The following is a 15226-nucleotide window of genomic DNA, read 5'->3' as shown; positions in this document are numbered from 1 at the left end:
TCATGATAATTTCTCGATCGAAAATTCATATTTCAACTAACCATACACCTTACGAAATGAAAATAATATATATATTTTTGTATTAGATTACAAGATTATAAAAATATATATATTTGATAGTAGAAGATTACCAAGATTACAACAAACCATCGGTGGGGTTGCACAAGCCGGTCCGGAGAGGCCGACGCGTGCGTGCGGTTCACCGGCGGGGGGCCCACGAGCACCAATTTTTCCTTGAAACTGCCCGAGACTATTGCTTCTAATCCACTTCCACCTTGTCTGCTTACGTGTAAGCCATGGCAAAAATTCTCAAAAAATTCCATTTTGATCCCCCAGAGTCTGATGCCAGTATCACCCTTACCCTGTCTAAGCTCCCGAAACGACCACTCACGCCATCTATAGATTTTAATAGAGAGCGTGAAGGGTGCAAATCGTGCGTTACTATTTCTTTTCAATTTTGACGATGCTTGAGAATCTAATATGCTTCGAAGCTCTATGATGTTGTTATAAGGGCCTAAGAATCATCAAGATATTTAACCGTCTCTTAATCGGTTCATTTTTTTTTTAGTTAACTTTGTTCATTTGATAGGTAAAAATGGTGGGCAGCAATGATGGCAGTTTTGTCGTCTCTCGTTTCGTAATATTTGGACTCTCATGTTAAACCGCAGACATATAAGACGAATCGAATAATCAGCGCAAACAAGGGGTCCCGTTAGCGTAGTACCTCCAAAAGTCTATTATATTTCACAGAAGTCGGTGTAGATTCGAATCAGACACCTTAGAGTTTATCAAACCACATGAAAATAAGTTTGGAATTACTAAGTCATCACCTTTGGTGGCGTTAACAACTTTGTTGCTGTTACTTTAAGTATGTTGTTGCCAAAATGAGGACACCGGACACTTGCGTGTATAAGTGTGAGGGTCATAGTCGAAAGCAGGACGAAGATTGAAAGCATAGGGACTAATTTGCTTAAAAGTAAAATTAAGTGTGCGGAATGGTGAAACCGTTGAACTATTGGGCCATCATTAAATTTTCAGGCGGAAGTCTGACTCTATTTAAAGCGAGAGGCCGAGCTGTTCTGATGAACAAAACACAAAACTAACTCTCTCGTAATCATCCAATTAACAAAGACTTATAGTCTTCGTCTGTTGCCTGCGTGACTGACGGTGTCTCTGTCTCTGTCTCGGTCTCTTCGAGGAGGATAAGGAGCATATTTACAGGTCAATCTTCTAAGCTGCTCTCCTGATTGCAGTTTGTTTGACCGAGTCAGTGTGATCGGCCGATGTTCTGCGATGATCTCGAGCTCTGTTGATGATTGTTCTGCTCGTTTTGAGTGTAAATTTCTGTTCTGGAAACGGTGATTCGATGCATTTGAGGTCGGACATTTCTTTCCTCGACGGCTCATGGCTCTGAACGAGTGGATATAAGAGTTTTACCCAATCGAGCTGCTGTTTCGTCTGTTTTTGCTAAGTTTGCTGTCACTTGTCAGTAGTTGTTGTGATGTCAGTCTAATGATTGTCGTGTGATCATGAGATTATAGCGTGTCACCTCGCAATTGACTCGTATCGTAACCTTAGTTTAGGGAACGAGGTGAAATTGTCAGAAATGTAAAGCTTTTAGTACTCTCGTACAGCGCGTGGGGCGCGGTAGCGGCCCCAGACATGGTGTACTTGTTTATTGTTCAAACCTGCAGTATCATCTTGGATCCTTTATATTTTGATTGAGTTTGAAAAAATGACGTCTTTCGATAGCAGTGTATCTTCGGGAATGGTCTTAGTCATGACATGAGAAGATTCTATACTGAGGAATTGGATCACTGAGTGCATCCCTTCATATCCAGACATTTATGTATAACAGTTTAAGAGAGCATACCTCTTCTTTGTTATTGCTTTATTAGGTCGGGCGGAAATTGACTGCAGCGAAGGAATGATGGGTTTTCGCAAGGATCCATTTTGTGGCCTTCTCGTTTACATTTGCATTGGATTATGCTTTGCATCGCAATGCTTTGCCGATGAAGTTTCTGCAGACCAGACAGCTCAGCTGACTGTAAATGCTTCTGATGCTGCGGGGCGACCCATACCAGAAACACTCTTCGGGATCTTCTTTGAGGTCTTTCCTTTAAGCTATGATAGCTTCCTTTTGGATCCTAAAAATGATTTTCTCTAAACTTTCTCTAAATATCTCTTTCGAATTTATTCTAATGACTTGCCACAGTGAAGTTAAATGGCAAATATCTGTACTCTCTATATTGTCATTATTTATTGATTTTTATGAAGCGAGCAGGTGACTGAAGCTTCCTTTTCTTCATTTATATATAGTAACTGTTTCAGAACTAGTACACGTTTCATCTCCTGTTCTTAGCCAGGAGTTCTTTTCTGGAAGAGTCATGTTTTGAGGTTTTTGTTTCTGCAGGAAATTAACCATGCTGGAACTGGTGGGTTGTGGGCAGAGCTTGTGAGCAATAGAGGTTATGTCCAAATTCTAGCTGTTTCTTGATATGATAAAATCTACGGACTACCTTCAATTTTTAAGCCAATATAATGAACTTTAGACCAACGTGGTTGCTGACTGTTGCTGTGCCTTTGCATAATCACATGAAGAAAAATAGAAGATGACCTATGGATCAAAACATAAGTGTTTTAACTCTTATGTGGCATATAACAGCACGCCTATCTGTTTGGATTATGATTTCTTTCAATAAGTAATATCAACTTATTGCTATTTAGAAACGTCCATTTCTTAACACCCCTATAAGTCGTTTTTCTTAGACAGGTGGTTTTTGCATTACAAAGAAATGAGACATTTAAAATAAAAAAACGTGACTTGCAATATATGAGCTGGTGGAGTCTTTTGTTCATCCTGAGATAAAGCCATCTTCTGACAGAGTCTAATTCCAGGTTTTGAAGCTGGAGGCCCTAACATTCCTTCGAACATTGATCCTTGGACCATTATCGGAGACGAGACACATCTGAATGTGTCAACGGAGCGTTCCTCATGCTTCAGTCGCAATATAATTGCCCTCAGGATGGATGTCCTTTGTGACGCTAGTGGTGCCAATACTTGTCCAGATGGGGGTGTCGGTGTCTACAATCCAGGATTTTGGGGCATGGTAAGAACAGAATACCAATTTATTTGATGCCTATTAACAAATTCATTTTTCTTCTCTCATATTTCCGTCTTTACATTGCATACTTTTTATGCAATGTCCATAAAGTAACTTTGGAAAAGCTTCGAATTAGAATTGCAATACAAGATTGGGTCATTAATCTACTCGATTCTATCATACCACGAACTTAATGATTTATATTCCACAAAGTTCTCCACATTGAAAAAGTTACTGGAGCCTCATGGGTAAGATTATAGGTTAGGCTTCCGGATTAATTGTCAATCTTTCTCTAAAATATTGAAAAATTAGTACGTTTTATCTGCCTCAAGAGTCTTTAAAGTTTATTCTGCAATTCTTCATCGTGATGAAATAGGGAGCCACCTGGACCAACCCGAACGAAGTTGTTGGCTGGGATTTGGTCTTTGTTGATGTAGCACTTCAACGTGCTTCTACCTTTTTCTTTTTTCTTCCTCCTATCCAGTGAGGATGTTGAGTTCTAACTTATGTGCACATTGTTCTCGCAGAATATCGAAAAAGGGAAGACCTATAAGGTGTTGTTCTATGTGAAGGCGTTAGGATCACTCAATCTCACCGTATCTTTAACGGGTTCAAGTGGGCAGCCAACACTTGCCATTGCTAATGTTATGTAAGTATGCTTGACATCTATTGAGTCCAATGTACATTCTAGTAGTAGTTCTCCGAGCTCAGGGTGTTGCATATTCTGAAGTCATCATTTTGTTCTTGCAGAGCTTCAGCTTCTGGCGTCTCGGACTGGAGCAAGATGGAGGTTCTGTTGGAGGCCGAAGACACGAATCATAATTCGAGACTTCAATTGACAAGCACCCAGGAAGGAACCATATGGTTGGACCAAGTTTCGGCCATGCCTTTGGACACATACAAGGTAGAAAATTCATTAGAATGGATACAATGATGCTGCTATAGATTTCGGTCAACCTCATTGATTTGAGGCAGTGAAATATGTGAACGTTCTCCATTCATTTACTGGACCTGCCATTTATGTTATGCTAATTGACTATGCGGCATCTATCAAATATAAAATGCTTGTTTCTTGATGTGCTTCCAAAAAATTCTGCTGTCTCAGGGACATGGTTTCCGAACTGATCTGATGAATATGCTTCTAGAAATGAAACCTCGATTCCTCAGATTTCCTGGTATGAGGCAGCATTTTTCAGTTGAAGTTCCTCCAGATTGTATACTGAGAGATTAAAGTCGCGTCAGGAATTTAAGACTCTGATTGCATAAGCAGGAGATTCAATGATTGTCAGAAACTTTTCTCCTCACTTGATTTGAGCTATTAGTTGATGAGGTTGGTTTGTCTAAACCGTTTCTGCTAGGTGGGTGCTTTGTTGAAGGTGAATGGCTAAGAAATGCATTCCGCTGGAAAGAAACAGTGGGGCCCTGGGAAGAGAGACCGGGTCACTTTGGTGATGTCTGGATGTACTGGACCGATGACGGTCTAGGTCATTTCGAGTTCCTTCAGGTCAGTGGCTGTTGTCTCAGTTGGATTCTTTCTTTGTCTTGGTAACTTATTTTGATTATAATCACAAAGGCTTCTCTCTTTTTCCTCCTCCAGCTTGCTGAGGACCTTGGCGCAGCGCCAATATGGGTTTTTAACAATGGTGCTTAACGCATTTTTACGACTTTTTAACTGAAGCTCTACATATGATATGCCTCTTATCTTTGCCTCTGTCTCAAATTTTACTGATTTCCGGTTCCATGTTTCCTGTAGGAATTAGCCACCAGGATCAAGTTACTACCTCTAGTGTCTTACCTTTTGTACAGGTAAGCAAGGAGTAATATCGATTTTATACGGTTCCACACGTTCTTAATTATATAGCAACGACAGCCAATGAGGGGTCTGCTATACTTTAATTGCAGGAAGCCCTTGATGGAATTGAGTTTGCTAGAGGTTCTACTGATTCTAAATGGGGTGCTCTGCGAGCTGCCATGGGACATCCCGAACCTTTTGATTTGAAATATGTCGCTGTTGGAAACGAAGATTGCGGGAAAAAGAATTACTTAGGTTTGCCTCCCTCAGCAATGAATTTATGGTTTTTTGGTAGTTGCTTTCTTTGACGTTCTAACGGTCAAGTTTCGTTTTCCAGGAAATTACCTCAAGTTCTATGGCGCCATAAAAGCAGCCTACCCTGACATTGGGATTATCTCAAACTGTGATGGGTCTTCCAAACCATTGGATCATCCTGCTGATTTTTATGATTATCATGTATAGTTCATGGAATTTATTTCATTTCACACCGTAATGGGTTTTTGATAATATCATGCATCATTGAATTTGGTTTTCCGGTTCCTCTGCTAGGTTTATACGTCTGCCAGCGATTTGTTCTCGAGGTATCATACGTTTGATAAGACACCTCGTAGTCCAAAGGTTGGTCATATAGTCCTTTTTGTTGATAATTTTAGACTTTTCTTTTGGTTGATTACATAGTTAATTCTCCTCGATCGAATACTGTTAGGTGTTTGTGAGTGAGTATGCTGTGACTGGAAAAGATGCTGGCCGGGGAAGTTTGTTGGCGGCCCTTGGTGAAGCTGGTTTCCTTCTTGGGATTGAAAAGAACAGGTTTGCTCAGCAGATTTTGACAAAGTGAAATTTGTTTTGATCTTACACCGGTCGATTATGAAATTTGCATACAGATTGACATACTATCAAAGAAACATTTAATTAATTGTACATTACAACCATTTTTGCTGCACCGACATAGACATCCTACCCTTTTCTGGTTCACATTGTTTTTTCTTTTTTTGAGAAACAACACCAAATCGTGTTTTTAAGTTTCCAATGAACTAAATCACTGAGGATTTCATTTCTCTTGATGCAGTGATGCCGTCTCAATGGCCAGTTATGCACCACTCTTTGTTAATTCGAATGATCGGAGGTATTCCTTGCAGTTCTGCTCTTTTACATTATGTAGACATAAACTGCTCCTAAGTTCTCCAACAGACTTAGTGAAGGAAGATTATCTGATTCCCTTCCCAATGTTGTTGAGTTATAAAAATTATCACGGACTTGTTTTAAGAAGTTTTAGTTTTTAGAGCATCAGTAGTGGGTGCCCTCAAAATTTCACATTGTCCCTGGGTTTCGAGTGCTGATGCATTTGCCTTCCATTCACTCAATTCCACATTTTCACTTACAAGTCTAAGCTTCTAGGTCAGATTGTAGTTGGCCTTTGGGGTTTCACAAATTTGATCGAATTTTGCACCATCTAGGTGGAACCCAGATGCAATTGTGTTCAACTCATCGCATCTGTACGGAACTCCGAGCTACTGGATGCAGCTTTTCTTCTCAGAGTCAAGCGGTGCAACTGTCCTTGATACGACACTTGAAGCCGGTTCCTCCAGCTCAGTGGTCGCCTCGGCAATCTTGTGGAAGAATTCAAAGGATAACAAGGAGTACATAAGGATTAAGGTTTGTATTTGAAGCTTGCATGTTTGGAGTTTATGCATTCAATGTTTATAGTACACGTGCTTCTGGGTAACAACAATATGATTTCAGTCTTTTGGTGCCTCTTTAGATGACTAAATTACCTTTCTTTACTCGTATTCCATGAAAAGGAATAAAACATTCAGATGATTTTTGTCTATTTGGGGACGACGGGTTCAAATGCAGAGTTGCACGACATTTTGTTTCACAGAATAATAATTTCTGAGATGTTCTCTCTTTTTGGTGATTCCGAGGTCATTCAATCTGATAATGAACTCTTCTTGCAGGCTGTAAACTTCGGAAGCAGCTCTGTTAAGCTCAACATTACTGTCAACGGATTGGATCCGAATTCTCTCTCAGGGTCATCAAAAACAGTCCTGACTTCTACTAAGGTGATGGACGAGAACTCGTTTGGGCAGCCAAACAAGGTAAACTTCATCTTATTAAATCTGCCTCGTCTCAATACTTTCAGCATTCAGACGCCCGTGAAAGTGATCAGAGACAGTTTTAAAATTACTTGAAAGAGGCCCGGGATTTATCGTCTGTAGAAGTAACAGTCATGTCTTCAAAATGCAGGTGGTCCCCGTGCTGAGTCTACTCAAAGCTGCAGGCAATGACATGGACGCTGTTCTCTCTCCATATTCTTTCACTTCGTTCGATCTGCTGAAGAAGTCGAGCAGCATCAAGGTCCTTGGATCGGACGACTCTTCGTCTAGATCTTCTATCTAATAAGATGACCACGTAAGCTTGTGTCCACGAATAAAATGGCCTCGATTGATAACATGTATATTCTCCACGTAATAGTCATTTTAATTCCGAGGCCTGTAAATTAACTTATAAATAATAGCTTTCTCAGAACGACATTATCTCTTCTCCTCTTCTACATTTTGCTCTTACATGGGATGGATTAATTGTTGCTGTTAGAATTTCTTAACATAATGTTTGTTTTTTAAATTAAATTTGGAAAGTCAAATGCTTTTCTGCAATTATTAAAAAAATTCATGGGCATATAAAAAAGTATGCGTCTCTCTATCTCTCTTGCAGTATATCCACCGTTGGATACCATTAATTATATGATTGTCCATAGGCTAGACTCAGCTGTTTTAATAATCCTATAAAATATAATATATATCTATTATTTTATGTGTAATTATAGATTTCTTCCAATTATTATCTTTCACCTTAAAATCATGAAGATTGTTTCTTTTGCTTTGATTATTTTAATCTTTATTTTATTTTAATTGCGTTATCAATTTGGCATTGCTTGTGTGGAAGAAATGGAATGGCTTTTCATCATTTATACCCTTCTTTAGATGAGTGAAAGGTGAGCCAAATTTAAACTTTCACTTCAAGGCTTTGGAGAAACCAATGAGATATGAGATGGTAAAGGCCCAAAGAAAACTCTCCCTTTGCTTTCGCCTTTGGGATCGTCAGTTGTCAATTACGTCGGTTGATTATATGCCGTTTTATTGGAAGAGTTTTTTTTATATATAAACTTTGATATTCGAAAGTTCAATTGGGTTCGACTAATCCAATCGAGCTGGATCAGTCCATTAAGAGGTAAAACTTTCTCAATGTGAATTTTTTCAATTTACAAGACTCGAACTCGAGACATTTTATAAGGGAAACAAGTGTCAAACTGTTTGAATCAATCTATGTTGGTTCAAGAATAGCCACTTGCTTCTCTTAAAAGTTCGTCGAAAAAATTGCCAGTTGTCTTTAGATTAGGTCCACAAGAATGTGAATTGCCACTCCTACAGTGATTCCATTATAATTTAGAGATAAACATAATGATAAATGTTACGGCTGCAGCTGCCATCAGATGATAATATGATCTCGATTATGTACGCTGCAAAGTTGTCCAACTCTCGAATGAGATATACCGTACAATATATCCACCTATAAATACTAATTATATAGTTATAACATTGTAGTTAACTAATAAGTTAAGGTAGTTGGTATAGTTGTTGTACTAACAATTAGAGAAATAATTAAGTTAGATACTCGTATATTATCCTTCTAGGGTTGACTTCTAATTAAGCTTTTGAAAATTGACTTTTGATTTTTTTTTCCTTATTGTACTGCGCGGTGTAAATTCTAATATATTAGTAGGAAATTCTATATATATATATATATATATCTTAGATGGATAAACAAATAATAATATAATTAAAGGAAATCTGATACCTTGTCATGCCATGAGACGTGTAGACAAAATTGAAGTACCACTTGCACATGATAAACCCTTTAATTAAACTATAAAGACATGGCCACAATTTGCACTTTTTAATCTTAGCTTTGAAATTAATTTAAAAAATAACAGTTAATGTCTGAAATGTTTACTAGGCGTATGATTAAGATTCACCAACAAATTAATTAAAAAAAAAGCACATACATAAAGTTGTTTATATCATATAGTGTGCGGTTGTTCTATCCAACGATTTCACGGGTGGACCCTCCATCGGATAAATCTTTGTATATCACCAGCAGGCATCCAAGGCATGATCTTCCTCCGATCGAGGACACATTGGAAGCATGATTCGAAAAAATATTTATAAATGTACAGCTTTTAAGAGGTATTGATAGAAATTCATCTGAATCGAACAAACTAACTCGATGATCAAGGCAGATTAGAAGAAGAATGCTTAATCCTCCTTGTACCTAGCGATTCTTTTAAATATTCACATATATTAAATAACAATATCCAGATATATTTTGTAGTAAATAAAAAACGGTCATTAAATAATGTAAGAAACAATCAACAACTTATATTTTCTTAAATAATGTAACCACGTTTAATTTAATATTAACCAATCAAGGCGCACGCATTAATTAATTATTTTTATTTTTCAAATCAATGCTCGTATCTGCAATAAAAATTATTTCTTTTTATAATATGTCCCAAAGGAATAAGGTAGAAAAGCCCATATAAAAATTGATTTATGTGATTTGATAAAATAAATGTGTCTGATACATCTAAAAGGTATATAATAATTTTGAGAAATGAGATTTTGCGCAAGATATCGCTTTCGACCTAAAATTAAGATGTTTTGATTTAATTTTCATTAGTAAAACCCTATGTATTTTTTTTTATTTCTCCTCTTTCACCTTCTTTTTAGATTTACAAATCTCGTTTACAACTTAAATATATATATATATATATATATATATATATTAATATCTAGTATTCATCTAAGGTCGACCGGCCCTTCCTTATCTCATGTGCCAAAGTATCTAACAAAACCATCAGTGTCCAAGATGGTAGCCATTAGTGGGCCACCGAGACATACATCCAATTGCTGGTACTAGGTTCCAACTTGGCAGGGGTGCTATTGGCCCACCAAACCTCAGCTAGCGGCCGAGATTGACATGCTGGCGTAGGGGCCAAAGCGCATCGGCGAGGTACCGCTGGCCCACCTTCCTCAAGGTGGTGCCAAGCATGCGCTTCGGGCAGTCGACAGGCAACAAGGAGCGGGGTTTAGCCCTATGGGGCATAGGTGTCATGTTCTCGATTTACTCTGAACAGCCCATGTTTCGATTAATTATAGTACAACATACAATCTGAAAATACTAACGGTTTCCCTCAATCACATTAGTACGGATTACGAAATTACGCTTTTTTTTTATAAATAGTTCTAGTAAAAAAAATAAACAAAATAAAATAGAATTTGTTGGGGGGGAAAACCCAATGCGAGTGGATTTAACACTAAATCAATTTATGCCACAAAGAAGACATTTTTTTTTTGGTAAATACTAAGACACAATTAATGGTGCAGCAAAAATCAGAGAATAATTAAAGATTGTCTTAAGTTAAAGAATTATCAGGGGATTTTACCCGTAAGAACCTGAACAACAACAACAACAACAGATACCTATAATTATCTCTGATTAAATATTTAATTGTTGTTATTACATAATATATAATTTAGACAGCTTGAACTGAATGGACAGTCTGGATATTATCCGATTTTATATCAGTCCCCACTCTCTACCAACAAACAAAAACAAATCCCAATTACTGAAAATTTGCTTTTTTTAAGGAGGAATTAAAGATGGAAGGTAAAAAAGCAATTTTATCAATTGCCAGCCAATTAATTGGATGTTTATGTTAATCCGTCCGCATCAACATTCCCAAGGGTGATGTCGTTGGCCACTCTCCACATTCCTGGACATTAGAAGCGCCTTGTCAACACGAGATATCATGACAATCGTGCACCGGATTAAATACTCGCTCCACGGCAGATTTTAATTTCAAAAATCACATCGATAGCCGGTTTGAACTATATATCATTGGCTACGGTTTTGTATAGACGGAAAAACACCTAGCGAGCGGATTGGATTCATTGAAACGAGGAAAAATGAAACACGCGTAACAATGAGAAATACTTGCTATTTTTTTAAAAAAATTTGACAAGAAAGACGAGCCTATATTCACAAGAACCAAGATATCTTATATCCTTAGGTTTACATGAGCTACGCACTTCGATCGTCGTCGATCGAGCGTCTCGAGTGAACTAAAATAGAGAAGAAGCGAGAGTATACAATCGGGATTACCACGCAGTAACACATTCTGCTCCTCTCCAGCATAGTTCCAGCGTAGTTTGTATCCATAATCTTATAGATTACGCCAACAACTATCGAAACGCATATGCACTTTTTAACGCAGTGACATGCCATAACAGCGCTCGACAATACCACTCACATGTGCGCTTGTACGCGGATTTAGCTCGAGCCTACAGTTTTGCAAGGGGATTAACTACTAATTATCAGAAAAACCCCAAAAGCAGAAAAATTATTTGGTGTAGATATACAAAAAAAAAAAAGTGAGAGAAAAAGATAAAATAAAATAAAAGAGAAGAAAAACTGAAAAGAGAGGAGAAAAAATTGGTTAAGTGCCACCGCTGCTCTTCCACCTCCACTTACCTCGCCACCACCACCAACACCAACACCAACACCACCTTCTTCCTCCTTCATCCTTCATCCTTCATCCCCTGCCTCTGCCTCCCTGCCTCCCTCCCTCCGTCCCCAAAGCACCTTCACCTGCTTCCTCTCTCTCTCTCTAAAAGCCTTAACTTCCCTCAACTATAAACCCTCCTTCTCCTTCATCCCATTCCTCACCTGAGCTTGAGCTTCCATCTCCTCTCTCTCTCTCTCTCTCTCTCTCCCTCTCTCTCTGCGTCTCTTTCCCTTTCTCTCTCCACCTGAAGATGAACGAATACGACCCCCTGCATGGAGCCGCCACCGGGCCTAGCGACCCCCTCCTCCGCCGCCCGGTCGACCCCCACCACACCTCGATCCTCCTCGACGACTGCGCCGACGATGACCGATCCGACGGCGAGTCCAGCGACGACGCCTCTTCGTCCTCCTCCTCTGGCTCCGGCCTCTTCTCCGAGGGCTTTGCGACCCTCTCGAGGCCCATCGTCGTGCTCGATTTCGTGTGGAATCTCGCCTTCATTCTGGTGTCAGTCGCTGTGCTCCTGTCCACGTTGAAGGAGCGACCGGCCACTCCCCTCAGGCTCTGGCTCTCCGGCTACGCCCTGCAGTGCGCTTTCCATGTGGGGTTTATATGCGTCGAGTACCGGCGAGCTGATTACGATTGGCTTTCATCTTACGGAACTGAACGCAGGTAACCTTCCTTCTGCTGTGTCCGGAATTTTTTATTAGCATAGGTCTGTTCGCTCTTGTTTTCCATTGTTGGAGCTGAAGTTCAGTTAAATCTTAGAATCTCTGTCAATTGAATGTAGAATTAGCGCATTGCAAGAATGATACATAGCCGTAACCGAGGTTCCGAACTGGGATTTCCATGCCTCAAAGATTTCTAACAGAAATGAGCTGAAACTAGTAGAACTGATGGCCAAAAAGAGCAGCTTTGGTCTCCGATTGCTGCGTGTCACTGGTTTAGCCTATCGATAGAATTCAGTTGTAGAATGGTGGCCAAGCAAGCCGCGTTTAACCCGTGCAATTGACTCGACAAGATCATGGGTGCCGTGTAAGATTCGTTTTGATTGGAGTTTGGCTGGATATTCTTGCCAAGACTAAGCTAGAGATCCCACAAGCTGACTGCAAGTGGTGGCAATGTGCATCTGACATGTTGGTTTTCCATCTCTATCTCTGATTGGTTGTGGTTCGTATTTAGACAGAGTGAAGGAGACCTAGGTTATCATCAGTGTGATCTTGCAACTTGCAGTTAGCTCATTAAGGGTAGACTATGGAGGAAACCCAGAGATTGTCAAAGTTCTATTTTCCTCAGCCACAAGAAATGCGACTAGCTGAATTTTCAGCAGCTGGAGAGTTTTTGTTCTGCAAGTGTGTCTATTTTTAATCATAGTATTCTTTAGTTCTGATGTTGAGGGAAGTGGAAAGCTCTCTTAGTCTAATTTTGCTGCCCAAAAGGTACGGTGGTTGGAGTTTGTAATACTTAATAATAATACTATTTTATCACTCCGTTTGGTTATCTCTCACTTTTGTCCTCCCAGCTTTTTGAGAGTGATATCTAGCCCCTCTTCAAAGCTCAGTCCTCTTTGTTTGGTGAGTGGCATGTGCTGTTTCTTTTATCCAGCCACTGGTAAATCTGAACCAGTAGGCGTGCTCTTCGGGAGATTGATTAGTCCAGATGAGCAGTACACAAGGTGATAAATGTTGGGACAAAGCTTGTGGTGGCAATTTAATTACGAAAATGTTGGTTGGATTAAGGTGATGCGGTGATCCTGCAAAGTGAAAGGTCGTAGTCTTATTTGGGTGCTGTAAGTTAGACAAGGCATTAATTTGCTTTGCGGGGGTGTCAACAAGTTAGGTTTTTAGGTGGAGATGTGGCAACATCTTGACCCGCGCCAAGATAGAGCTCCATCATGCTCTTTAGTATCTTCTGGGATTAGTTTTGTTGCTACCCTTGGATTTTCTTGACTCTTACTTCCAATTATTGCCGGGATGACAGTTCAGCGAGCTACTTTGCCAATTTTGAGGTGACATAGATCAGTAGGACAGAAGGTTGAGACAAATATTAAGCCTAGTAGCTTAGAGCAGCAAGCTTTAAAATTTCATGGAAAAAATAGGAATGCGACACAGATGAGGAAAAAAGAAGGATTTTAATGGAAGCTATGGTAATATGGTTAGGAATTAAAACATCAGTGTGATGTAACAGAATATCGCTGTTCTAAAAATAAATAAATAAATAAGAAAAGGACATAAGTTAAGCTTGTCTAATAGAGAGCTTATAGAGCTATATATATGATCTGGATGCAAAATACTGAATTAAGATTACATATTCTGGCTAATATCAGTCACATAGTTTAGGATTCTCGGGATTGACTGATTTAGTGATGGGTAAGGTGTTGTTAGAAATTATGACATTTAACTACATCAAAGTAGATGTCTCTATCTATTTATCAGAAAAAGATGATCCCCTTTGCGTCTTTTTCTTCTTTAATTCAAATCCCTTTCCAGGATCTTTGTGATAACGATTTTTTCTTATTTGTGTGGTTTTTAGATGGATCAAGAGATTGGAGTCTGCGAATACAATTATATCGTCGATGTGGTGGGTGTTTGGATTCTACTGGATTGTTGTGGGCGGACAAGCCCTTTTGCAAGATTCTCCTCGCCTCTACTGGTAAGTAATATCAGATTTTGGCAACTCTTAAAATGTAATCTGGGGCTGCTTCAGACTTAAAACATGGCATGTAATCATTACTTTACAGAATTTAAACGAACACAGGGATCAAAGCACAACAGACTTGTCTCTCTTCTTCATCCTGGGCAAACCATATGAAGTGCAATTAATTGTTGTCCTTTGCATGCGGTTTGCAGGTTGACTGTGGTCTTCCTAGTGTTTGACGTGTTCTTTGTGATCTTTTGCATCGGGATGGCTTTTCTCGTCTTCTTAGCTCTCTTTTGCTTCATCCCGGTTGTAGCTATGCTCTATGCTGTTGTTTTGAGGCCAGAAGGGGCTTCTGAAGACGTCATTAGGAATCTCCCGAAGCATAGGTATCGGCAAGCTAGTTCATTGGATGCATTTGATAACTTTAGCAAAAAAGGAAGTTCTGGAACTTTCATGGGAGTGAGCAACAGCAACAGTTGCAGTTCCGAGCTTGTTCTTCATCCCGATGATTCGGTAAGTCCCTGTTCTTTCTTCTGTTTCCTGATATTGTCTGTCTCTCTTGCCTGAGAAATCTTAAATGACCAATCCTAGCAAGTTCACAACTCGAATTTTTATTGGCTTTTAGGAATGCTGCATTTGTCTTTCATCATATGCTGACGGAGAAGAACTACGCACCCTGCCCTGCAACCACCATTTCCACTGTGGTTGCATCAGCAGATGGCTTCAGATAAACGCAACCTGTCCCCTCTGCAAATTTGACATCCTTAATAGAGATTCGATCGTTTGAACTTGACACAACATCGAGCAGCTCCAGATAGAGAGGTTCCCGGTGAGGTGAAGCTTTTGGTTTTTGGTCACTGTTCTCGCAGAATATGCTGACATACGAGAGGGCAGAGGAGATGGAAACAGAAAATGGGAAACAGGGCATTTTACGTAGATTTAGCTCGGAGAGAAATATGTATGTAATGTAGATGTTAGACTTGTAAATAGAATTCTTGTAGAGTTATCATGAGAAACTCAATTGAGGGAAAAAAAAAAAAAAGGTGTTTCTTCTTATCTGAGGCT

The 15226-nt window shown here is 39.4% G+C and overlaps 2 protein-coding genes across 3 annotated transcripts; both read left to right on the top strand.

The window, feature by feature from the left end:
• The first annotated feature begins 998 nt into the window (after window positions 1–998).
• Window positions 999–7526, top strand: LOC116205268 (alpha-L-arabinofuranosidase 1). 2 transcript variants are annotated; one of them, XM_031537809.1, is made up of 18 exons: window positions 999–1221; window positions 1899–2110; window positions 2414–2468; window positions 2899–3110; window positions 3632–3753; window positions 3855–4008; window positions 4210–4279; window positions 4463–4608; window positions 4702–4747; window positions 4858–4910; window positions 5007–5151; window positions 5234–5352; window positions 5446–5514; window positions 5603–5706; window positions 5966–6022; window positions 6354–6552; window positions 6855–6995; window positions 7144–7526. In XM_031537809.1, the coding sequence occupies exons 2-18, from the start codon at window positions 1928–1930 to the stop codon at window positions 7294–7296; spliced, it is 2028 nt and encodes a 675-aa protein (XP_031393669.1). In that variant the 5' UTR covers window positions 999–1221; window positions 1899–1927; the 3' UTR covers window positions 7297–7526. The 2 variants fall into 2 exon arrangements, with proteins under 2 accessions (XP_031393669.1, XP_031393670.1); XM_031537810.1 differs by lacking the exon at window positions 999–1221 and adding an exon at window positions 1245–1377.
• A 3919-nt stretch (window positions 7527–11445) lies between these two features.
• LOC116204997 (E3 ubiquitin-protein ligase At1g12760-like) lies at window positions 11446–15217 on the top strand. Its single transcript, XM_031537403.1, has 4 exons — window positions 11446–12193; window positions 14054–14173; window positions 14371–14674; window positions 14787–15217. The coding sequence occupies exons 1-4, from the start codon at window positions 11775–11777 to the stop codon at window positions 14946–14948; spliced, it is 1005 nt and encodes a 334-aa protein (XP_031393263.1). The 5' UTR covers window positions 11446–11774; the 3' UTR covers window positions 14949–15217.
• Window positions 15218–15226: the final 9 nt, after the last annotated feature.

The sequence above is a fragment of the Punica granatum genome, chromosome 4 (genome assembly GCF_007655135.1).
Source record: "Punica granatum isolate Tunisia-2019 chromosome 4, ASM765513v2, whole genome shotgun sequence".
NCBI classification, from domain to species: domain Eukaryota; kingdom Viridiplantae; phylum Streptophyta; class Magnoliopsida; order Myrtales; family Lythraceae; genus Punica; species Punica granatum.
Note: the sequence above shows the minus strand (reverse complement) of the source record. Positions and strands in the feature narration are given on the sequence as shown.

What these genes read in the sequence shown, in the direction of transcription:
- LOC116205268 (XM_031537809.1), top strand. Translation starts at nt 1,928, where the DNA reads ATGATGGGTTTTCGCAAGGATCCATTTTGTGGCCTTCTCGTTTACATT. An exon ending in AATATGGGTTTTTAACAATG is followed by an intron (nt 4,748 to 4,857) that starts GTGCTTAACGCA and finishes TGTTTCCTGTAG; the next exon opens with GAATTAGCCACCAGGATCAA. An exon ending in CTGATTTTTATGATTATCAT is followed by an intron (nt 5,353 to 5,445) that starts GTATAGTTCATG and finishes TTCCTCTGCTAG; the next exon opens with GTTTATACGTCTGCCAGCGA.
- LOC116204997 (XM_031537403.1), top strand. Translation starts at nt 11,775, where the DNA reads ATGAACGAATACGACCCCCTGCATGGAGCCGCCACCGGGCCTAGCGAC. An exon ending in GATTCTCCTCGCCTCTACTG is followed by an intron (nt 14,174 to 14,370) that starts GTAAGTAATATC and finishes TGCGGTTTGCAG; the next exon opens with GTTGACTGTGGTCTTCCTAG. An exon ending in TTCTTCATCCCGATGATTCG is followed by an intron (nt 14,675 to 14,786) that starts GTAAGTCCCTGT and finishes ATTGGCTTTTAG; the next exon opens with GAATGCTGCATTTGTCTTTC.